This window comes from Malaclemys terrapin, chromosome 15 (genome assembly GCF_027887155.1).
Source record: "Malaclemys terrapin pileata isolate rMalTer1 chromosome 15, rMalTer1.hap1, whole genome shotgun sequence".
Classification (NCBI taxonomy): Eukaryota; Metazoa; Chordata; order Testudines; family Emydidae; genus Malaclemys; species Malaclemys terrapin.
In genome coordinates, this window is record NC_071519.1 from 9,709,759 (window position 1) to 9,728,615 (window position 18,857).

At 55.7% G+C, this 18,857-nt stretch overlaps 1 protein-coding gene across 2 annotated transcripts; it reads right to left on the bottom strand.

Annotated features, from left to right (window-relative positions):
* Nucleotides 1–225: 225 nt before the first annotated feature.
* On the bottom strand, nt 226–18,548 carry LOC128823062 (alpha-2,8-sialyltransferase 8E-like). Of its 2 annotated transcripts, XM_054005131.1 has the most exons (9): nt 18,161–18,548; nt 16,136–16,241; nt 15,076–15,174; nt 14,317–14,394; nt 6,033–6,119; nt 5,694–5,838; nt 5,401–5,513; nt 4,626–4,712; nt 3,203–3,679 (listed from the first exon to the last, which is right to left on the bottom strand). In XM_054005131.1, the coding sequence occupies exons 2-9, from the start codon at nt 16,228–16,230 to the stop codon at nt 3,217–3,219; spliced, it is 1,167 nt and encodes a 388-aa protein (XP_053861106.1). In that variant the 5' UTR covers nt 16,231–16,241; nt 18,161–18,548; the 3' UTR covers nt 3,203–3,216. The 2 variants fall into 2 exon arrangements, with proteins under 2 accessions (XP_053861107.1, XP_053861106.1); XM_054005132.1 differs by lacking the exon at nt 15,076–15,174 and having other exon boundaries at nt 226–3,679.
* Nucleotides 18,549–18,857: the final 309 nt, after the last annotated feature.

Below are 18,857 nucleotides of genomic sequence, written 5' to 3' on the forward strand. Positions count from 1 at the left end.
TTTAAGTGGTTCCAAGTAATAGCAGGCAGAACAAAGTGAATTACCAAGCAAAATAAAACAAAACGCGCAAATCTACGTCTAATCAAACTGAATACAGATAATCTCACCCTCAGAGATGCTTCAGTAAGTTTTTTCCTCAGACTGGACACCTTCCTAGTCTGGGCACAATCCTTTCCCCTGGTACAGCCCTTGTTCCAGCTCAGGTGTTCTGTTCCACCCCTTTATATATCTTTTGCATAAGGCAGGAACCCTTTGTCCCTCTGGGTTCTCACCCCCCTTCTCACTGGAAAAGCACCGGGTTAAAGATGGATTCCAGTTCAGGTGACATGATCACATGTCACTGCAATCTTCATTGCCCACTTGCCAGCACACACATATACAGGAAGACTTATAGGTAAACACAGCCATCTGCAGACAATGGTCCTGGTTAATGGGAGTCCTCAAAATTCCAAACCACCATTAATGGCCCCCACTTTGCATAATGACAATAGGTCCTCAGAGTTATATTTCATACTTCTAGTCCCAGATACAAGAGTGGTAAATTTATACAAATAGGATGATCACACTCAGTAGATTATAAGCTTTGTAATGATACCTTACAAGAGACCTTTTGCATGAAGCATATTCCAGTTACATCATATTCACCCATTAGCATATTTTTATAAAATCATACGGAGTGCAATGTCTCACACACACACATCTGTTATTTTGGTTTTCCGGTTCTTCCCTGGTGGTACCTGTTAAGTTTGTGGGTGTAGATTTGGAACGCCCCTATGCCATTCTCCCATTATCTATCTCTCTAGGTGGAAGGTCCCAGACATAGATGCGCTAAATTTGTCTTACCTCAACATCCCGGATCTGGCCTGTAGGTCCCTTGCGTTACAGCCAAACTTACTGTAAGTGTTTGGTTTATTGTAATAGGTTTATCGATTTATATTAAACTATAAGAGATATCTGTGCAAGCAAACAGGGTAATCCTATAGGCTACAGTGATAAGTCCTGTGTTGCTGCTAGCTTCCACCCCCAAGGGGCAGGGAGTTTGTTTATAACCAGAGGCAGGGTGATTAAGATCACAAGGCTTGTCATTAAATTAAATTAAGGATCGTTAGATGATCCCGAAGGCTCTGCCAGGCACTCCAGTTAAAATATAGGAAACAGGGTAGGAATAAATGGTTGGTTTTCAGACTGGAGAGAGGTAAATCATGGTGTCCCCCGGGGGTCGGTACTGGGACCAGTTGTGTTCAACATACTCGTAAATGATCTGGAAAAAGGGGTAAACAGTGAGGTGGCAACATCTGTAGATGATACAAAACTGTTCAGGATAGTGAAGTCCCAGGCATACTGGTAGAGTTACAAAGACCCTATGGACAATCAGAGAGCTGGGGGGCTGGGCCTCCTCTGACCCCCATCCCTTGGTGCCTCTTTGGAGCCCCTGTACCCCTTCCAACACTCTGAACTGGGTTACCCCCTCCCCACGCGGGTTTCTATCCGGGCTCATATGTCACCTTCCCTGACACGAACCAGACCGTTGTCTCCACAAAGGTCCAGTTGAAGAAATGCTCTTGCCAAGTGAAGTCTCCCCAAAAGGTTCATGAGTAAGTGGCTCCCTTCAGACTCAAGGCACCCACTCTGACTAACGCCAGTCAGCTGCTCGCCTCCCTGCCTTATATCCAGATGTTTACCCTATTCTGATTGGTTCTTTCTTCAATCCTCATCATTAACATACTGATCCACCAGTCATCTTAAGCCTTCCCTGATTGGTCTGTTCTTAGGAACCAATCCTAGCTTTTAAACTCACCTGTCAATCGAAGCTGGACCTGATTGAAGACTTGGGAGGGGGTCAGTTGAGCATGACCCTTCGAGTTTTGGAGTGACCCTTCTCTCACCTCATCCGCCTATTTGCAATTGGCCGAATCGCTCCAAGACCATCGTTTTCATTTCCCGGCGACTGCCATCTTGTTACCCCCGGCTGTAAACTGCTAAAAACGGCCTTTCTGAACGATTCAACTACGGACAATGATTTACGCCTCTTAACGTTATGATTCCCTGTCTCACCACTCCCGGGTTTATTCGTTTAAATACGTTTAATTCCGATCTCCCTCTTGCTTCAGCTAGTGGGGTCCGAGCGATGCTCTTCCGGCTGCGTTCCTGACGCAGAACGGAGATGCCAAACCGTCGCTCATATCAGTGACGGGCGGCCGTTTCAAATGGTCCCTCCATTCAAAGTCCAGAGATCAACCCATCATGTTTAGTCACAAAAACGCCCGCCCCGGCGAGGTAGAAGGAAGAATTAACCCCTTCTCTACACTCTCACCAAGGTATTCCTCATGTGTCCCAAGAGGGAGGAGATACGGCTATAGGGAACATGGGTCCTGGGCGCTACAGGTTGATGGATCAATCACAACCGGCTGCAAGACCTCTATTTCCTTTTGTCAGACATCAGCACAGTCTCGGTATTTCTCCAGAACACCCAGCGTGGATGGAGGGGCGAGGGACAGGGTGGTATCTACCTTTGAAGTCAGCCGCCAGACCTGGTCCCCCTTGGATGCATGGGCCTGGCCGACCCACCAAGGAACGCCGAGGATGACGGGGAATTGGCGGGGTGCAGATTAGTCCAAATAGCGATGCCTCCCGGGGGCCCTGGAGCGGGGTCACAGCCACGGGGGGTGGCATTTATATGGTAACTGGGTCTGGGGAAAGGGATTCCACCGAGGCGGGGATGCGCTTACGCGGAGTGGGAACATTACGGGGTCCAAGCAACGTCGAGGTCCAGGAAGTTCTCAGAGGCCCCTGAGTCCACCAGCTCCACTTTGGGCACGGTGGGAAGTGATAAGCAAAGAGGAAGCGGGCGGCTCACGGCCCGACCTTGGCTGGGGTACGGGTCGGCCCAAGGGGGTTCCCAACCGGGGCAGGACACGGGTCTTAATGGACGTCGTGAGCATCTCCCCAATATAGGCAGACGTCGAAGACTCATTGCCAGCTCTTTTCTGCATCTCTACGGCTGGGTTGACTCCGGTGCGGGTCAAACACTGGCCTGACTTTCTGGTTGGCGGTGGGCCAGGCGATCGTCGATGCTGAGGCCTGGCTGGATCAGGGCGTCTAGGGCGGAGAGTGGCTCTACCCGGGCCAGGCCATCCTTCATTTCTTCCTTCAAGCCCTGCCTGCAATGGTGGTGCCGGGCCACCTCATTCCTTCCAGCGTTCGCTGCTAAGCTCCTTACCAGCAGCGCCCCAGATGCAGCCGCAGCGCGCCCTGCATGTGCATGCCCACGTAGCGGGTGAACTCGTCGGGCATGGCATGAACGCCTGGCTTGGGGGGCTGGTTGTCGTAGTAGTGGTGGAGAAGGGGCCGCCCCTCGGGGTCGGTGGGGAAGGGCCAGAAGCCGTAGAGGGTGAGGTGCTGGCACAGCTCCAGGGCGGCGCTCACCAGCATGAAGCCCGAGGAGAGGCGGTTGACGCGCAGGCCACGGGGACGCCAGTGCCCGTCCAGCCGTGCCAGGTACTCGGGGTTCATGAAGACGGCGCGGGCTGGGGAGCCGAAGTCCTCCAGGGTGTAGAGTGCCTGGAATGAGACTGTGCTCTGGCCGACGAAGCTGAAGGCCGGGATGAGGAGCAGCGGGGCCCCATAGGCACCCACCACCTCTGCGAAAGGTCGGCGCCAGCGGCTCAGACCCCTGAACCTGCGGGCAGGGAAAGACGCCCGTCAGACGTTGTCCTGGCACAGCCCGTCCCCCAGCGCCAGTCCCGTTCCCTCCCACGGCTGTCCCATCGCTCAGTCTCCTCTGCCCCGATCCCTCGGTGACCCTATGGCCGACTGGAGAGCTGGGGGGCTGGGACTTCTCTGACCCCCGATCCCCCGGTGACCCTATGGCAGACTGGAGAGCTGGGCCTCCTCTGACCCCCGATCCCCCGGTGACCCTATGGCGGACTGGAGAGCTGGGGGGCTGGGCCTCCTCTGACCCCAATCCCCCAGTGACCCTATGGCCGACTGGAGAGCTGGGGCGCTGGGCCTCCTCTGACCCCAATCCCCCAGTGACCCTATGGCCGACTGGAGAGCTGGGGGCTGGGACTGGGCCTTGGCCTTCTCTGACCCCCGATCCCCCGGTGACCCTATGGCCGACTGGAGAGCTGGGGGGCTGGGCCTCCTCTGACCCCAATCCCCCAGTGACCCTATGGCCGACTGGAGAGCTGGGGGCTGGGACTGGGCCTTGGCCTTCTCTGACCCCCGATCCCCCGGTGACCCTATGGCCGACTGGAGAGCTGGGGGCTGGGTCTCCTCTGCCCTGATCCCCCAGTGACCCTATGGCCGACCGGAGAGCTGGGGGGCTGGGGCTGGGACTTCTCTGACCCTGATCCCCCAGTGACCCTATGGCTGACTGGAGAGCCCCTGTACCCCCCTCCCACACTGTGAACTGGGTTACCCCCTCCCCCCGGGGGTGTCTATCCGGGCTCGCTCCTCCATCCCCCCAGTTCTGATCCCGGCTCCCCCATGGGCCTCAATACGACCCGTCCCTCCCCCTGCTGGTCTCAATCCAGCTTCCCCCCCCACCAGTTCTGATCCAATCCACACCCCCCCACATGTTCCCATCAGGGCGCCCCTCCCACCACGGTCCATCTCCCCGGTACCGGGCGTGCAGGATGCTGGGGTTCATGGTGATGACGCTCGATTTGGTGCCCACGTCGTCAGCATTGTCCATGGGGGCCAGGTTGAACCTGGGGGGGGAGGCAGTGTGAGCTGGGGGCAGCCGGGGGAGCCCAGTGCCCCCCACCCCATGGGGGTCCCAGGTCTTTACCACCCTCCATGGGCGGCGGGTATCATAGGCAGGGGTAGGCGGTGCCTCCGAAACAGCCTCGCCTGGCCCCGCCCACATTCTGCCCCAGGCCACGCCCCCTTCCTTCGTTCCCAGAGCTCTGCCTTAGCCAGGGGCCAGGGTGGGGGTGCTCTGGGCTCCTGCGGGGGAGGGGAGCAGAAGGGGAGGGCAGGTGGGGGGCGGATGCTTGGGCACAAGGGGAGGGGCCAGTGGCTACCTTCCCCCAACGGCCGGGTCACCGTCCGCCCACGCCGCCCTCCCCTGATACTGCTCCCCCCACCCTGGCCTTTTAAATGGGTCACGGCCCCCTCGCCTCAACCGGTGACCCCCTGCCCTGCACCGCTACCCCCCCACTTGGCACCCCAATCTCCCTGAACCCCCACTGCACTCCACTCGCCCTGAACCCTCCTGCACCCCACTCCTCCTAAGCCCCCCCTGCACCCCACTCACCCTAAACTCCCCCTGCACCCCACTCTCCCTGAGCCCCACACTGCACCTCACTCTCCCTGCCCCCATGCCCTCATTCCCCCACCCTACACCCGCACTGCCCCCGCTTCTCTACCCTTTTCCCCCTCCCCGGCCGGCATTACCTGATGACGAACTGGGCGCGGTCGATCTCGGGGCCACAGCCACTGTTATGAAGGATCCCCCCATTCCCCACCACGGCACAGCACTCGTAGGGGGCGCCCTGAAACGGGGAGACCTGCGGGGGAGGGGACCTGGGTCAGCACCCACCGACCATGCTGAGATGCAGCCAACTCTGGGGTGGGGTGTGGGGGGCTGTTTATAAAGTACCCCTCACCCGGTGCTGAGATGCAGCTAGCTCTGGGGTGGAGCGCCCGGAGCTGAGCCCCCGCTGCCCCCACGGCCCAGCGCCCCCTACCTGCGGCAGCATCTCCAGCAGCTCCTCCTTCACTGGATGCTTCTTGTTCCGCTGAGCGTCGTAGACGATCTGGGATCCCAGCTGGGTGTTGTTCTGGGTCAGCACCAGGTCAGCTGAAGCGTTACAGCAGCTGCCCAGCTGTTCCCTGTGCGGGGGAGAGGGGTGAGGGGCAGCTGGGTGGGTAGTCAGAGACAGCAGAGGGCAGAGGGCAAGGGGGGCTGGGGGGAGGGCATGGAGGGGTAGAGAAGGAGGTATTTGGGGCAGCATTGGGGGAGAGAGGGGGCAGAGGGGTAGGGGGGAGAGGAAGCAGGGGGGCAGGGCACTGGGGGTGGAGGGTACCTGTACTGGCCCAGGGCGCTGGCATTATGCGCCCAGGGGCAGCTGTGCACCAGCTTCAGCTGCCTCAAGATCCAGCCCTGGTCCAGCCTGGGACGGAGACACAGAGAGTCACTGATCTGCCCCCCTTCCTCCTTCACTGCGCCCTCCAAGGGGCCCTCTGGCCCCCCACTACCGACCACCCCCCGCTGCCAGCTCCGGCCCACGCTGACAATTAATGAAATCAGCTGGGCTGTGCGGGATCATCGCAACACACAGGACTTGTCAATGGCCGGTCACACCTGGGAAACGCTACGTGGCAGGAGGCTCGTCCCGTGGGCTTGGAAGCTGACCAAAACCACTGGAAATTTCCCATCTTCTAGGCTCTTTGAACTCAGAGGGGGCAGAGACTCTGAATGGCAGCCAGAGATCCCCAGGAGCTGCCTCCCAGGCCTACCCTGAAAGACACTTTGAACCGACAGATCACTGCAACTCGGTCACTCTTCGTATTTAGCTGGTGTGTAGATGTTTGCTGGCTTTCACCTGCATATAACTGTCTGATTTCTTTGTCCTTGTGCCAGTTTTGTACCCCTATATTCACCCCCTTTCGCAGGACTATGATAAGTTTTGTACAAAGAATGCCTTGAGAGGTATCCTTTGAAAACTCATAATTTGCTGATCATTATTGTCCTGGTAAAATATAGGTGGCGACATTGCATGTAAAGTTACAGGATTCCTCTATATGGCATTACTAAGACATACTCCAGCCACCAACCAGTTCCCTAGAGATGAAAGTCTAGCCAACGCTTCAGCCAGGTGTCAAATGGACCATCCCCGTTGAAAGAGGGTCTGCATGAAAAATCAACATCTTGACTAAGGAACAGCTGGGAATTCCCATCCACACAGACTTGATGTCTCCTGAACATGAGTGCCAAAGAAAAGCAGGGACTGTGAGAAAGAACAGATGTCTCCGTTTCTTTCTCCTTTCCGGCATCCACAACACCTGAAGAACCGAGGAAGCAGCGTTGGGACTGCGGGAGACGTCCCGACGGAAAGAGATTCAGAGAGACCTTGGCTTCAAATTCACTCCGCTTGTTACGTTAGTTATGGGTGACTTTCATTTTCTTGAAACCGATTCTGACTTTTATGGCTCAATATTTATAGTCACTTAAAATCAGTCTGCTGCAGTTAATAAATGTATTTGATCAAACCTGGTGTGTTTGGATTGAGCTGTGTGGGGATGAGCTCTGTTTGAGATAAGCAGATCGGCGCACCTCGTTTTCTGTTAATAAACGACAGGCCGCGTTCGAGCTCATGTTCCCCAGGAGAGGGCCGGGCAGGACAAGGCACGTTTCCGGGGCACATCTGAGACGAGGAGTGTGCTGGTTGCTCTGCAGGGCGATTCAGGAGCGGCTGGTCTCCCAGCAAAGCAGTGCGAACAGCACCCTGGGTCGGAGACCTGAGGGGACACGGCTGGTCAGCGCTCCAGATCGTCCCCTGGCTAGTGAACGAAGCTTTACACCGTTTACTCCGGGATCGGCTACGGGGCTTGTGTTCGGTGTCGTCTCTGGGGGTCCAGCCGATCTGGGGACCGTGCCCGGGCTCTGGGGGCTGGATGCGGGGTGATTTTTGGTGTAAGGGACCAGTGATCTCTAGGTCCGGTGTGTCTGGCTGGGGAGTGTCTCGGGGGGGCTCCGTGGTGAGACCAGGACAGGGACCAGCTGGGTGAAATCTACCACCAGGCCCCAGCGCCGGTGTGGGGGGTTTGGAGGGGCTGCCACGAAACTGCGAGACGTGCCCGGCCTAGGGTGACCAGACGTCCTGGTATTATCGGGACAGTCCCGATTTTAGGGGACTTGTCCCGCGTCCCAACCTTACATTGGTCGGGACGTCTGGTCACCCTATATGAGGGGGACCGTGGCAAGCCGGCCCCGCCGGCGCCACTCACCTTTCCTCCCTGGGCCCTGGGGCAGTGCGCAGCTGAGCTCCCGGGGCGGCGGAGCCAGCCCACGGGGCCCCCCGCCTGGCCGGCAGGAGCCCACAGAGCGCAGCCCTGCCCGGGGCACGCAGAGAGACAGCGAGGAGGTCTCGCTCCCCTGCGTGTTGCAGCGGGGCGGGGCTTGTAGACTCCGGCAGCGGGTGCCGGGCAGAGAGCCCCCCCGCCCCCCTCCCCTCGACCTGACCCTAGGAAGGGGCCAGAGGGACTGGGAGGGACCTGCCCGCTGGATGCTTCCTGGGAGCCGCTCCAGGTAAGCACTGCTGGGCTCACCTGGCCCCCTGGCAGGTCCCTCTGGGGGGGCTCCCCTCAGACCCACTGCCCTCAGCCCCCACCCTGATCCTGTTCCCTCAGCCTCCCCTGCAGTGTCCCCGCTGTGACCCCACCCTCAATCCACTGCCCTCAGTCCCTACCCCTGTTCCCTCAGCCTCCCCCGCAGTCTCCCCTGTGTCCCCCACCCTCAATCCACTGCCCTCAGCCCCCCAACCCTGTTCCCTCTGCCTCCCGCACAGTCCCTCCCCTTCCCCCGATCATCTCACCCTGCATGGATGTGGAAATCTGTCCCAGATTCCAGGCTGTCATTAGCCCCTTTCCAAAGGGAAGTTTGCAGCCTTTGCTCAGACCCAAACATTTTCACTTAAATAAATAAATAAATAAATATCCAAACCCATCCTGACACCCATCTGCTCTGTCCAGATTTGCTGTTATCCCTGTTGAGGCCAAAGTGGTTTGAAAAATTAAAAATCCTTGACACCATTGTGTTGCTTCCCCCTGTGTTGCTCGTTAATCTGATGGACCTGCCGATAATGAATAAAGATGAATGCCCTGGGAGCAATGTGTCAGGCAGACAGTTTGTGAAGTAGGAATGTGAATGCTGAAGCCCTCACAAAATGCAGAGGCTTTTCTTAACCTGAGAACTGAAAAAGAGCCAGATACCCTGCATGGGTTTCAAAGTGACAAGCGCCTAGCGACTGACCAGAGCAGCATCAGGTTTGAAGTGACGAGGAGGGTCTGTGTCATGAAGTCTGCATTTCCACTGAGGACTCTTCCATCGCCAGGGTAGCGCTGGCGCAGGTCTGCCACCCGGCACAGCAATGCTGAGAGGGGCCAGTGTAGACCCAACCCACTGCCCTCAGCCCCCACCCTGACCCTGTTCCCTCAGCCTCCCCCTCAGTCCCCCCTGTACCTCCCACCCCGAACCCACTGCCCTCAGTCCCTGCCCCCATTCCAACAGCCTCCCCCAGACCCCCTGCTCCCCCCAACCCACTGCCCTCAGCCTTGCCTTACCCCAAATCTCTCTTCAGCCTCCCCCGTCATCCCACCCCCATCGCTCCCTCTGCTGTCCCACCCCCTCAACTTCCCCCCATTCCAGTCCTGCTCCCCTCTGTCTCATCCCCTCCAGACCCTGTCCCTCTCCCCAATCCCCCAACCCTCCGCAGCCCAGTCCCATTGTCTCCCCCGCCCCACTCTACACAGCTCTCTCTACCTTGTCCCATTCATGCTCCCCTCAGCCCCACCCTACACCCCCCATCTCAGTCCTGTCCCTCTCAGTACCTCCACCCTGCTTCCCCCAGTCCATCCCCACACACCCACCGATTCCCTCGACCTCCCTCCCCCCAATCCCACTGCCTGGACCCACCCCCGTCCCACTCAGGACATGCAGGAAAAAGAAGCAATGGGCTTAAATTGTAGCAAGGGAGATTTAGTTTAGACATTAGGAAAAACCTGCTAACTGTAAAGGTAATTAAGCACTGGACAAATTATCTAGAGAGGTTATGGAATAGCAGTCATTGGAGTTTTTTAAGAGGTTAGACAAACACCTGTCAAGGATGGTCTAGTTGTTATTACTCAGTCCTGCCTCAGTGCAGGGGTTTGACTAGATGACCTGTTGATGTCCCTTCCAGTCCTACATTTCTGTGATTCACACTGAATTCCCTTGTGCCACTGTCTAGTAGTAAAAAGAAGAACAGGAGTACTTGTGGCACCTTAGAGACTAACCAATTTATTAGAGCATAAGCTTTCATGGACTACAGCCCACTTCTTCGGATGCATATAGAATGGAACATATATTGAGGAGATATATATACACACATACAGAGAGCATAAACAGGTGGGAGTTGTCTTACCAACTCTGAGAGGCCAATTAATTAAGAGAAAAAAAACTTTTGAAGTGATAATCAAGCTAGCCCAGTACAGACAGTTTGATAAGAAGTGTGAGAGTACTTACAAGGGGAGATAGAGTCAATGTTTGTAATGGCTCAGCCATTCCCAGTCCTTATTCAAACCGGAGTTGATTGTGTCTAGTTTGCATATCAATTCCAGCTCAGCAGTCTCTCTTTGGAGTCTGTTTTTGAAGTTTTTCTGTTGTAATATAGCCACCCGCAGGTCTGTCACTGAATGACCAGACAGGTTAAAGTGTTCTCCCACTGGTTTTTGAGTATTTTGATTCCTGATGTCAGATTTGTGTCCATTAATTCTTTTGCGTAGAGACTGTCCGGTTTGGCCAATGTACATGGCAGAGGGGCATTGCTGGCACATGATGGCATATATCACATTGGTAGATGTGCAGGTGAACGAGCCCCTGATGGTATGGCTGATGTGATTAGGTCCTATGATGATGTCACTTGAATAGATATGTGGACAGAGTTGGCATCGGGGTTTGTTACAAGGATAGGTTCCTGGGTTAGTGGTTTTGTTCAGTGATGTGTGGTTGCTGGTGAGTATTTGCTTTAGGTTGGGGGGTTGTCTGTAAGCGAGGACAGGTCTGTCTCCCAAGATCTGTGAGAGTAAAGGATCATCTTTCAGGATAGGTTGTAGATCTCTGATGATGCACTGGAGAGGTTTTAGTTGGGGGCTGAAGGTGACAGCTAGTGGTGTTCTGTTATTTTCTTTGTTGGGCCTGTCTTGTAGGAGGTGACTTCTGGGTACTCGTCTGGCTCTGTCAATCTGTTTTTTCACTTCAGCAGGTGGGTATTGTAGTTTTAAGAATGCTTGATAGAGATCTTGTAGGTGCTTGTCTCTATCCGAGGGATTGGAGCAAATGCGGTTATATCTTAGAGCTTGGCTGTAGACAATGGATCATGTGGTGTGTCCTGGATGGAAGCTGGAGGCATGTAGGTAAGTGTAGCGGTCAGTAGGTTTCCGGTATAGGGTGGTATTGATGTGACCATCGCTTATTAGCACAGTAGTGTCCAGGAAATGGACCGCTTGTGTGGATTGATCTAGGCTGAGGTTGATGGTGGGATGGAAATTATTGAAATCATGGTGAAATTCCTCAAGGGCTTCTTTTCCATGGGTCCAGATGATGAAGATGTCATCAATGTAGCGCAAGTAGAGTAGGGGCGTTAGGGGACGAGAGCTAAGGAAGCGTTGTTCTAAGTCAGCCATAAAAATGTTGGCATATTGTGGGGCCATGCGGGTACCCATAGCAGTGCCGCTGACTTGAAGGTATATAGGACCTAATCACATCAGCCATACCATCAGGGGCTCGTTCACCTGCACATCTACCAATGTGATATATGCCATCATGTGCCAGCAATGCCCCTCTGCCATGTACATTGGCCAAACCGGACAGTCTCTACGCAAAAGAATTAATGGACACAAATCTGACATCAGGAATCAAAATACTCAAAAACCAGTGGGAGAACACTTTAACCTGTCTGGTCATTCAGTGACAGACCTGCGGGTGGCTATATTACAACAGAAAAACTTCAAAAACAGACTCCAAAGAGAGACTGCAGAGCTAGAATTGATATGCAAACTAGACACAATCAACTCCGGTTTGAATAAGGACTGGGAATGGCTGAGCCATTACAAACATTGACTCTATCTCCCCTTGTAAGTATGCTCACACTTCTTATCAAACTGTCTGTACTGGGCTATCTTGATTATCACTTCAAAAGTTTTTTTTCTCTTAATTAATTGGCCTCTCAGAGTTGGTAAGACAACTCCCACCTGTTTATGCTCTCTGTATGTGTGTATATATATCTCCTCATTATATGTTCCATTCTATATGCATCCGAAGAAGTGGGCTGTAGTCCACGAAAGCTTATGCTCTAATAAATTTGTTAGTCTCTAAGGTGCCACAAGTACTCCTGTTCTTCTTTTTGCGGATACAGACTAACACGGCTGCTACTCTGAAACCTGTCTAGTAGTAGTGGCACACAGTTCTCTGACATGCAGGTTTATAAAATTGTAGTTAATATACAGTTTGGAGCATAGCAGTTTTAAAGCTCTGCATGTTCAGACCAACTGAGCTGAAAATTGTGATCTATAATATTCAAAACTATTAAGATGTGGGCTGAAATAAAATCAGCCTGAATTGCTCAACAATATCAATGGAATCAGCATTGCGCTGCTATATATTGTAAAACATTACCGTGAAATCTTGCAAGTATTACATAGCACGCCGCCTTGCCCAAGTGGTAACTAAGCATAACATCTTCCTGTTTCAACATTCTTAACTTGTATCCCATAGCTCCTAGAAGTTGGTTTTTTTCAAACACTGAATACTGCTAAGTTATGAGTTTAACAGGTTTTTTTTCTTTTAAACCACAGCACTGAATGTTATTCTAAAATTGTTTTCCAAATATTCTTAAACTCCCAGTTTATCCCCCGCTGATGTTCATTGTGAAAAGTATTGCAGGTCTAATAATAATATTTGGCACTTTTGTAATTCACTGTCCAACCTGTGTTTTGTGCCCTCCTCTGGTGGATTTTTAGAGGATAACTGTATAGCTAACAGCTAAGGGAGTTATATCTTGAACTCAAGTAGTAGAAGCTCATGCTTCTAAGTCTGGATGGCTCGGGTTCAATCTTTGGTGACTAGCTATGATGGAGGTTGCTACACTTATAATCCCTTTAATCAGAGGTTCTGAATATGCTTTGTTGTAGGCAGAGCTAGCCTATAGTTAAGCAACCAAAAATTTAGAATGGGAAGTGTTGAAAGGTTGGGAAGCCTTATAATTTTGCCAGTCTGGAACGAACATCCCATCTGAGGGATGGGGGCGGAGAGAGAGGAGAGTGAGACAGGACCAGGAAACTGGGACAAGGAATCCAGAGCGGTGGTGGGGGGCATTGAAATCAGATGAGGAGCTGGGGCAGGTTAGACAGCAATAGGATAGACATAGATTGGAGGGGATGGGAAGAAGGGTCTTTGACTACTAGAGACCACTCCATTCAGGAGCCTGAAATAGACCCAGGATTCCTGAGTTTCACAGTTCCTCTTCTGTCAGCAGATATCTGTGAAACCCAGTGGCAAAAAAAGTGTCTCATCCCCCTATAGAGCTGATCTATCACATATAGGATGACAACCTACTGCCTCTGCCATCACTTACTCCAGTAACTCAAGTGGCAGAAGTCTGGGCAGTGGATCTAAAGGTTCATCGGCAGGGTTGGAGCCATGCGAGTTTCATGATGATTCTACATGCCAGAATTTCTGGGGCAGTTCAGTTTTGATTTTTACAAAAAAAACTGGGGAAATGCATACAGAAATCGGGTGACCAGATGCCTAAATAGGGGAATCTCAAGCAGGAGTGGAGAGGTTATTTTATCTCTGTATTTGGCACTGGTGCAACCACTGCTGGAATACTGGGTCCAGTTCTGGTGTTCACAATTTAAGAAGGATATTGATAAATTGGAGAGTGATCAGAGAAAAGTCACAAAACTGATTAAAGGATTATAAAACCTGCCTTATAGTGATCGACTCAAGGACCTCAATCTATTTAGTTTAACAAAAAGAAGGTTAAGAAGTGACTTGGTTATAGACTGTAAGTATCTACATGGGGAACAAAGAGTTGTTAATGGGCACTTCAGTCTAGCAGAGAAAGGTAGAGCATGAGCCAACGGTTGGAAGTTGCAGCTAGACAAATTGAGACTGGATAGAAGGCATACCTTTTCAACGGTGAGAGTAATTAACGATTAACAATATACTAAGGGTCGTGGTGTTTTTCTAAAAGCTTTTTCTAAAAGCTATCCTCTAGGAATTATTTTGGGAAAGTTCTATGTCTGTGCTATACAGGCGGTGAGACCAGGTGATCACCGGATCCCTTCTGGCTTTATAATCTCAGAACTAGGCAGGCACATCAATTCACATGCAAAATTCTCATTGAATTCAATAGGTGTCCTTGCCCTGTGGCTTGTGGTGCGGGCTGCAGCAGGGGCCGTGCAACCCCTCTCGCAGCTTCCTAGGGCCCCCTCTCATGGCTCTGTGCACCTGTGTCTGTCATTGTCGTCCTCTCCCCTCCCCGCTCGCCCAATGTGTCCTGATATTTCACTCTTGCGATCTGGTCACCCTAGCCCGGCCCCACTCACCTGGCGGGGAGGGTCCCTGCGCTCCAGTTCTGCAGCAGCCCCTGACACTGCTCCGCCCCCATCACTGGGTCCTCAGGGCTGGAAAGGCGAAGGGGGGTTACACACGGCCAGGAGAGCCGCCCCGCACGGGGCCCCCCAGCACACCCCACCCCCATCACCTCCCCCCACAGGGCCCCCCCAGCACCCTCTGCCCCCACCGCCTCCTCCCCATCTCACAGAGCCCCCGCCTCTCCCCTCCCACCACCGCCTCCTTCCCCTCCCCCCACATCCCTCCCACCGTCTTCCTCCATCTCACAGAGCCCCTGCTCCTCCCCTCCCCCCACCGCCTCCTCCCCATCTCACAGAGCCCCCGCTCCTCCCCTCCCCCTCCTCTTCCTGCACCTCCTTCCCTGACCCCTCACTGCTTCACTGACCCCTTTCTCTTCCCCTCCCCACACCCCACCCAGCCCCCATACCCTTCTCTCCCTCACATCCCTCCTCCCACCCCTCACATCCCTCCTCCCACTGCCTCCTTCCCCTCCCCCACATCCCTCCCATTGCCTCCTTCCTCTCCCCCCTCCCCACACCACCCCTTCCCCTCCCCCATGTCCCTCCCCTGCCTCCTTCCCCTCCCCCCACATCCCCCCTGCCCCTCAACAGCCCATCACCTGCCCACCTTCTGCGCCACTGAATCCCACTCCCTGCCATGCCCCCATAACTCAGTGGGTCCCTCAGAGGCCAGTGCCCTCAAAGCCCCTCCCCCCTGCCCACCCCACGCACATGGGGCTCCTGTTTTGGTCCATGGGCCGGCAGGGATGTTTGGGGTCCCGCCTCGCTCCTTTGCCGGCCGCCAACACTATCTTGAGCTGGGACACCCGGCTAGGGGGCAGAGAGAGGGGGGTTAATGCCGCTGGTCCCGCTTCCCGGGGACTCGGGTGCCTCGCTGCCCCCTGCCCCACAGAGCCCGTGCCCCCCGCCCAGGTTAGCTCCGGCATGACCCCCCCCCAGCAGCCCCCTGGGGCGCCCAGCCCTGGCACCGGATTCACAGCAACGTGACGAACCCCCACGGTCAAGGTTGGGTCTAATCAAGAAACCCTGCGTCGGGCCAGGCAGCAGGATCCCCGCGAAACACCCGAGCGAGGAGTGAGAAGTTTCTGTCATGGGTCCATGCCTCAGTTTCCCCTGTCTTTCGATGGGCTGCCTGGGGGGGGCTAGGGGGGAAGGTTTACGTTTCCCACTGTGAGCTGGTGGTGCTGTGGGGAGCTGCAGGGTGGTCTGAAGGCCTGAAGAGGGGTTTTGGGCTGGGATTGTTTGATGATCCCCTGGGTGGGTTTCGGAGGGTGGCAGGTGGCAGCGAGGGGTGTGGGGTTGATGGGGGGTTATTTCCATAATGAAGCAGGTTATCTCGGGCGGTTGGGGGGGGCCGTTCCAGGATGGGATCGATTTCTCCGGGGCAGTGTCTTCAAGTGGCGAAGGCGGCGTTAAGGGGTACGTCCCGCAGAGCCTGTTCTGGGGGCTCGGCGCGCCTGGCTGTCGAGCACAGATTTCCTAGGGACAGGGTGCCAGGGACCCCAGGTGACCAGCACCCCACACAGACTAGCTCACAGCTCTGACTTTCATGGGGTCTCCCCCGGCCTGTCTGGAGAAGCCTGGATTGGGGCTCGCCACTTCGGGGTGGCCTTTGCTGACAGGGCTTGTGAGCGTAACTCACCAGACGCCCCACACACACACAGGTGAGTCCTGGCTCCCAGCCCCCCGCTGTAACCACCAGCCCCCACTCCCCTCCCAGAGCTGGGGAGAGAACCCAGGAGTCCTGGCTCCCAGTCCCCCACTCACTCACCTCTGAAGCCTCCACAGCACAGAGATGCTGAAGCTGATGCTCACACCCAGGACCAGCGTCCGGCTCCATCTCCGCAGCATCCTTGGGGGGCCCATCCTGGTGCTCGCTGTGGGGGGAGCAGGGCAGGTGAGACACATTCACACACCATGGGGGAATCCACCGGGTACGGCCTCCCTGGGGTGCCCTCCTCTGCCCTGGCCTCCTGGATATCACAGGCTGGGAGCCGGGACTCCTGGGTTTTCTCCCCAGCTCTGGGAGGGGAGTGGGGCTAGTGGTTAGAGCAGGGGAGTAGCTGGGAGCCAGGACTCCTGGGTTCTCTCCCTGGCTCTGGGAGGGGAGTGGGGGCTAGTGGTTAGAGGGGGGGGCTGGGAGCCAGGACTCCTGGGTTCTTTCCCCGGCTCTGGGAGGGGAGTGGGGGCTGGTGGGTTAGAGCAGGGGGGGCTGGAAGCCAGGACTCCTGGGTTCTCTCCCCGGCTCTGGGAGGGGAGTGGGGGCTGATGGTAAGAACAAGGGGAGCTGGGAGCCAGGACTCCTGGGTTCTTTCCCCGGCTCTGGGAGAGGAGTGGGGGCTGGTGGGTTAGAGCAGGGGGGGCTGGAAGCCAGGACTCCTGGGTTCTCTCCCTGGCTCTGGGAGGGGAGTGGGGGCTGGTGGGTTAGAGCAGGGGGGGCTGGGAGCCAGGACTCCTGGCCTTTGGAGCTGGAGATGAGGGGTCGATTTGGCTCCGCAATGGGAGTTCACCTCGCTGGGCAGGTGGAAATCTAGCGTTTCGCGGCGGGAGCCAATGCAGGGCCGGGGGGCAGGGGGTCGGAGGTCGGGGGGCTACCCTGGGATAGGATTCCCTTGACTGGGGAGGTCGGTACAAGGGCTGGGGAAACTGCAGCCTATTTACAACGGGAATGTGGCCCGTCTCCGGCGCGTTGGGACCCGGGAGGTGTCCCCCATGCAGGTCCTTAGACCCAGGGCTCCCGTCCCCTCTCCCTCTTCCGGCCACCAAGCCCACCTGCCCGTGCCTCGCCACGACCTGTCTCCCTGGCCCCCATGGCCTCGCCTGTGCCCCCCGCTAAGATTTCCCTACCCGCGTGGGACTGCGGGACACGATCCGGCGAGAAAAATCACCTCCCAGCTCCTCCCGGGGAGCCCCCTCGTGTTTGTACAGTGGAACAGGATGTCCCGGCCCAGAAAGCTGCAGCGAACAAAACAGCTAAGGAAAGGGCTGGGCTGCAGAAGAGCGGAAAAGGTCCCCCCGGTGGTTTCAGAGCTGCAAAGGGCAGCGGGGAGGTGTGTGTGAGTCACCCTTTAAGGGGCCGGACTCCGGACCCCATCGGCTGCGCCCCATCCAGAGCAGCTCTCCGCGGGGGCTGCTCCGGCACTGGAGGGAGGGAGCCGGGGGCAAGGCGCCCCCCCCAAATGCCAGCAGTTGTGGGCTCCCGCCCAGTTTAACAGGTCACTTGGACTCAGCTACCCACCCGTCACTAGGATCAGGGGGGATTTTGTGTTTTTCCCGGGTCACAAAGTAAAACATTAGAGAGACAAGACTTGAGCAGGGGGATCCCACCTGAACACTACACCCCACTCCCCTCCCAGAGCTGGGGAGAAAACCCAGGAGTCCTGGCTCCCAGCCCCCTCCCCGCTCTAATGCCCTTGGGCTATGAGTTTCCACCCACACACCCACACCCAAACCCTCATCCAAGCACACCCCCACCCCCACCGCCACCGCCACAGCCACACCCACACCCACACCCACACACTCACTTTTGGCAGAACTGTGTCTTTTTTTAGTTTAGTTTCTGGCCAATAGTGTTTTGGGGCTTTCTTGTTCTTTTTGCCGCAAAGTTTCCAGTCTTGAGCATTCATTTTCTCCCCTCTCCCCCCTGGGCTGGAGCAAGTGGGGGGCCAGCACTGTGGCCTGACGCCCCCCACTTCTGCCTGCGGGCACCCCCCCCCATTTGGCCCCATCCCTGTCCCTGGTCCACCCACAGCCCCACCCCTTCCCCCATGGCCCTGCCCCTCTAAACTCCTCTAACCTTGGGGCGATGTTTTTTTCGTGGGTCCCCGAATTGGCTGCGATCAGCTTCCAGACCCGGCTCTGTCGTGGGGCGTATTCACACAGGAGCTAGCCCGGGCGTTGGAAGAACCGGGCAGCGGGGGGGATCTCAGCCCGCTCGCCGAAGGGACGTCCTTTTGCGCAGCCAGAGCATTCGAGAAGACACCGTTGGTTCAGCACGACCCTCAGGCTGGACAGGATACATAGAATATCAGGGTTGGAAGGGACCTCAGGAGGTCATCAAGTCCAACCCCCTGCTTAAAGCAGGACCAATCCCCAGACAGATTTTTGCCCCAGATCCCTAAATGGCCCCCTCAAGGATTGAACTCACAATCCTGGGTTTAGCAGGCCAATGCTCAAACCACTGAGCTATCCCTCCCCGTCCTCTCTTATCAAAGGGCAGCCGGTGAAGCCTGAGTCATGCGTCAAGTGTGAGCCGCCAAAAGACGTTATGAAAACAGCCGAGGGGGCCAGAGGGCCAGATAAGAAAGCACACGAGGAAACTGGGAAACCAAATTCGATATTGAAAGAAATGTGACCTCTTAGCCCCGCCCCCATCCACTCCCCCCTACTTCCCGCCCCCGACTGCCCCCCTCAGAACCCCCAACCCCCCCCTGCTCCTTGTCCCCTGACTGCCCCCTCCTGAGACCCCCGCCCCACTGTAACTGCCTTCCTAG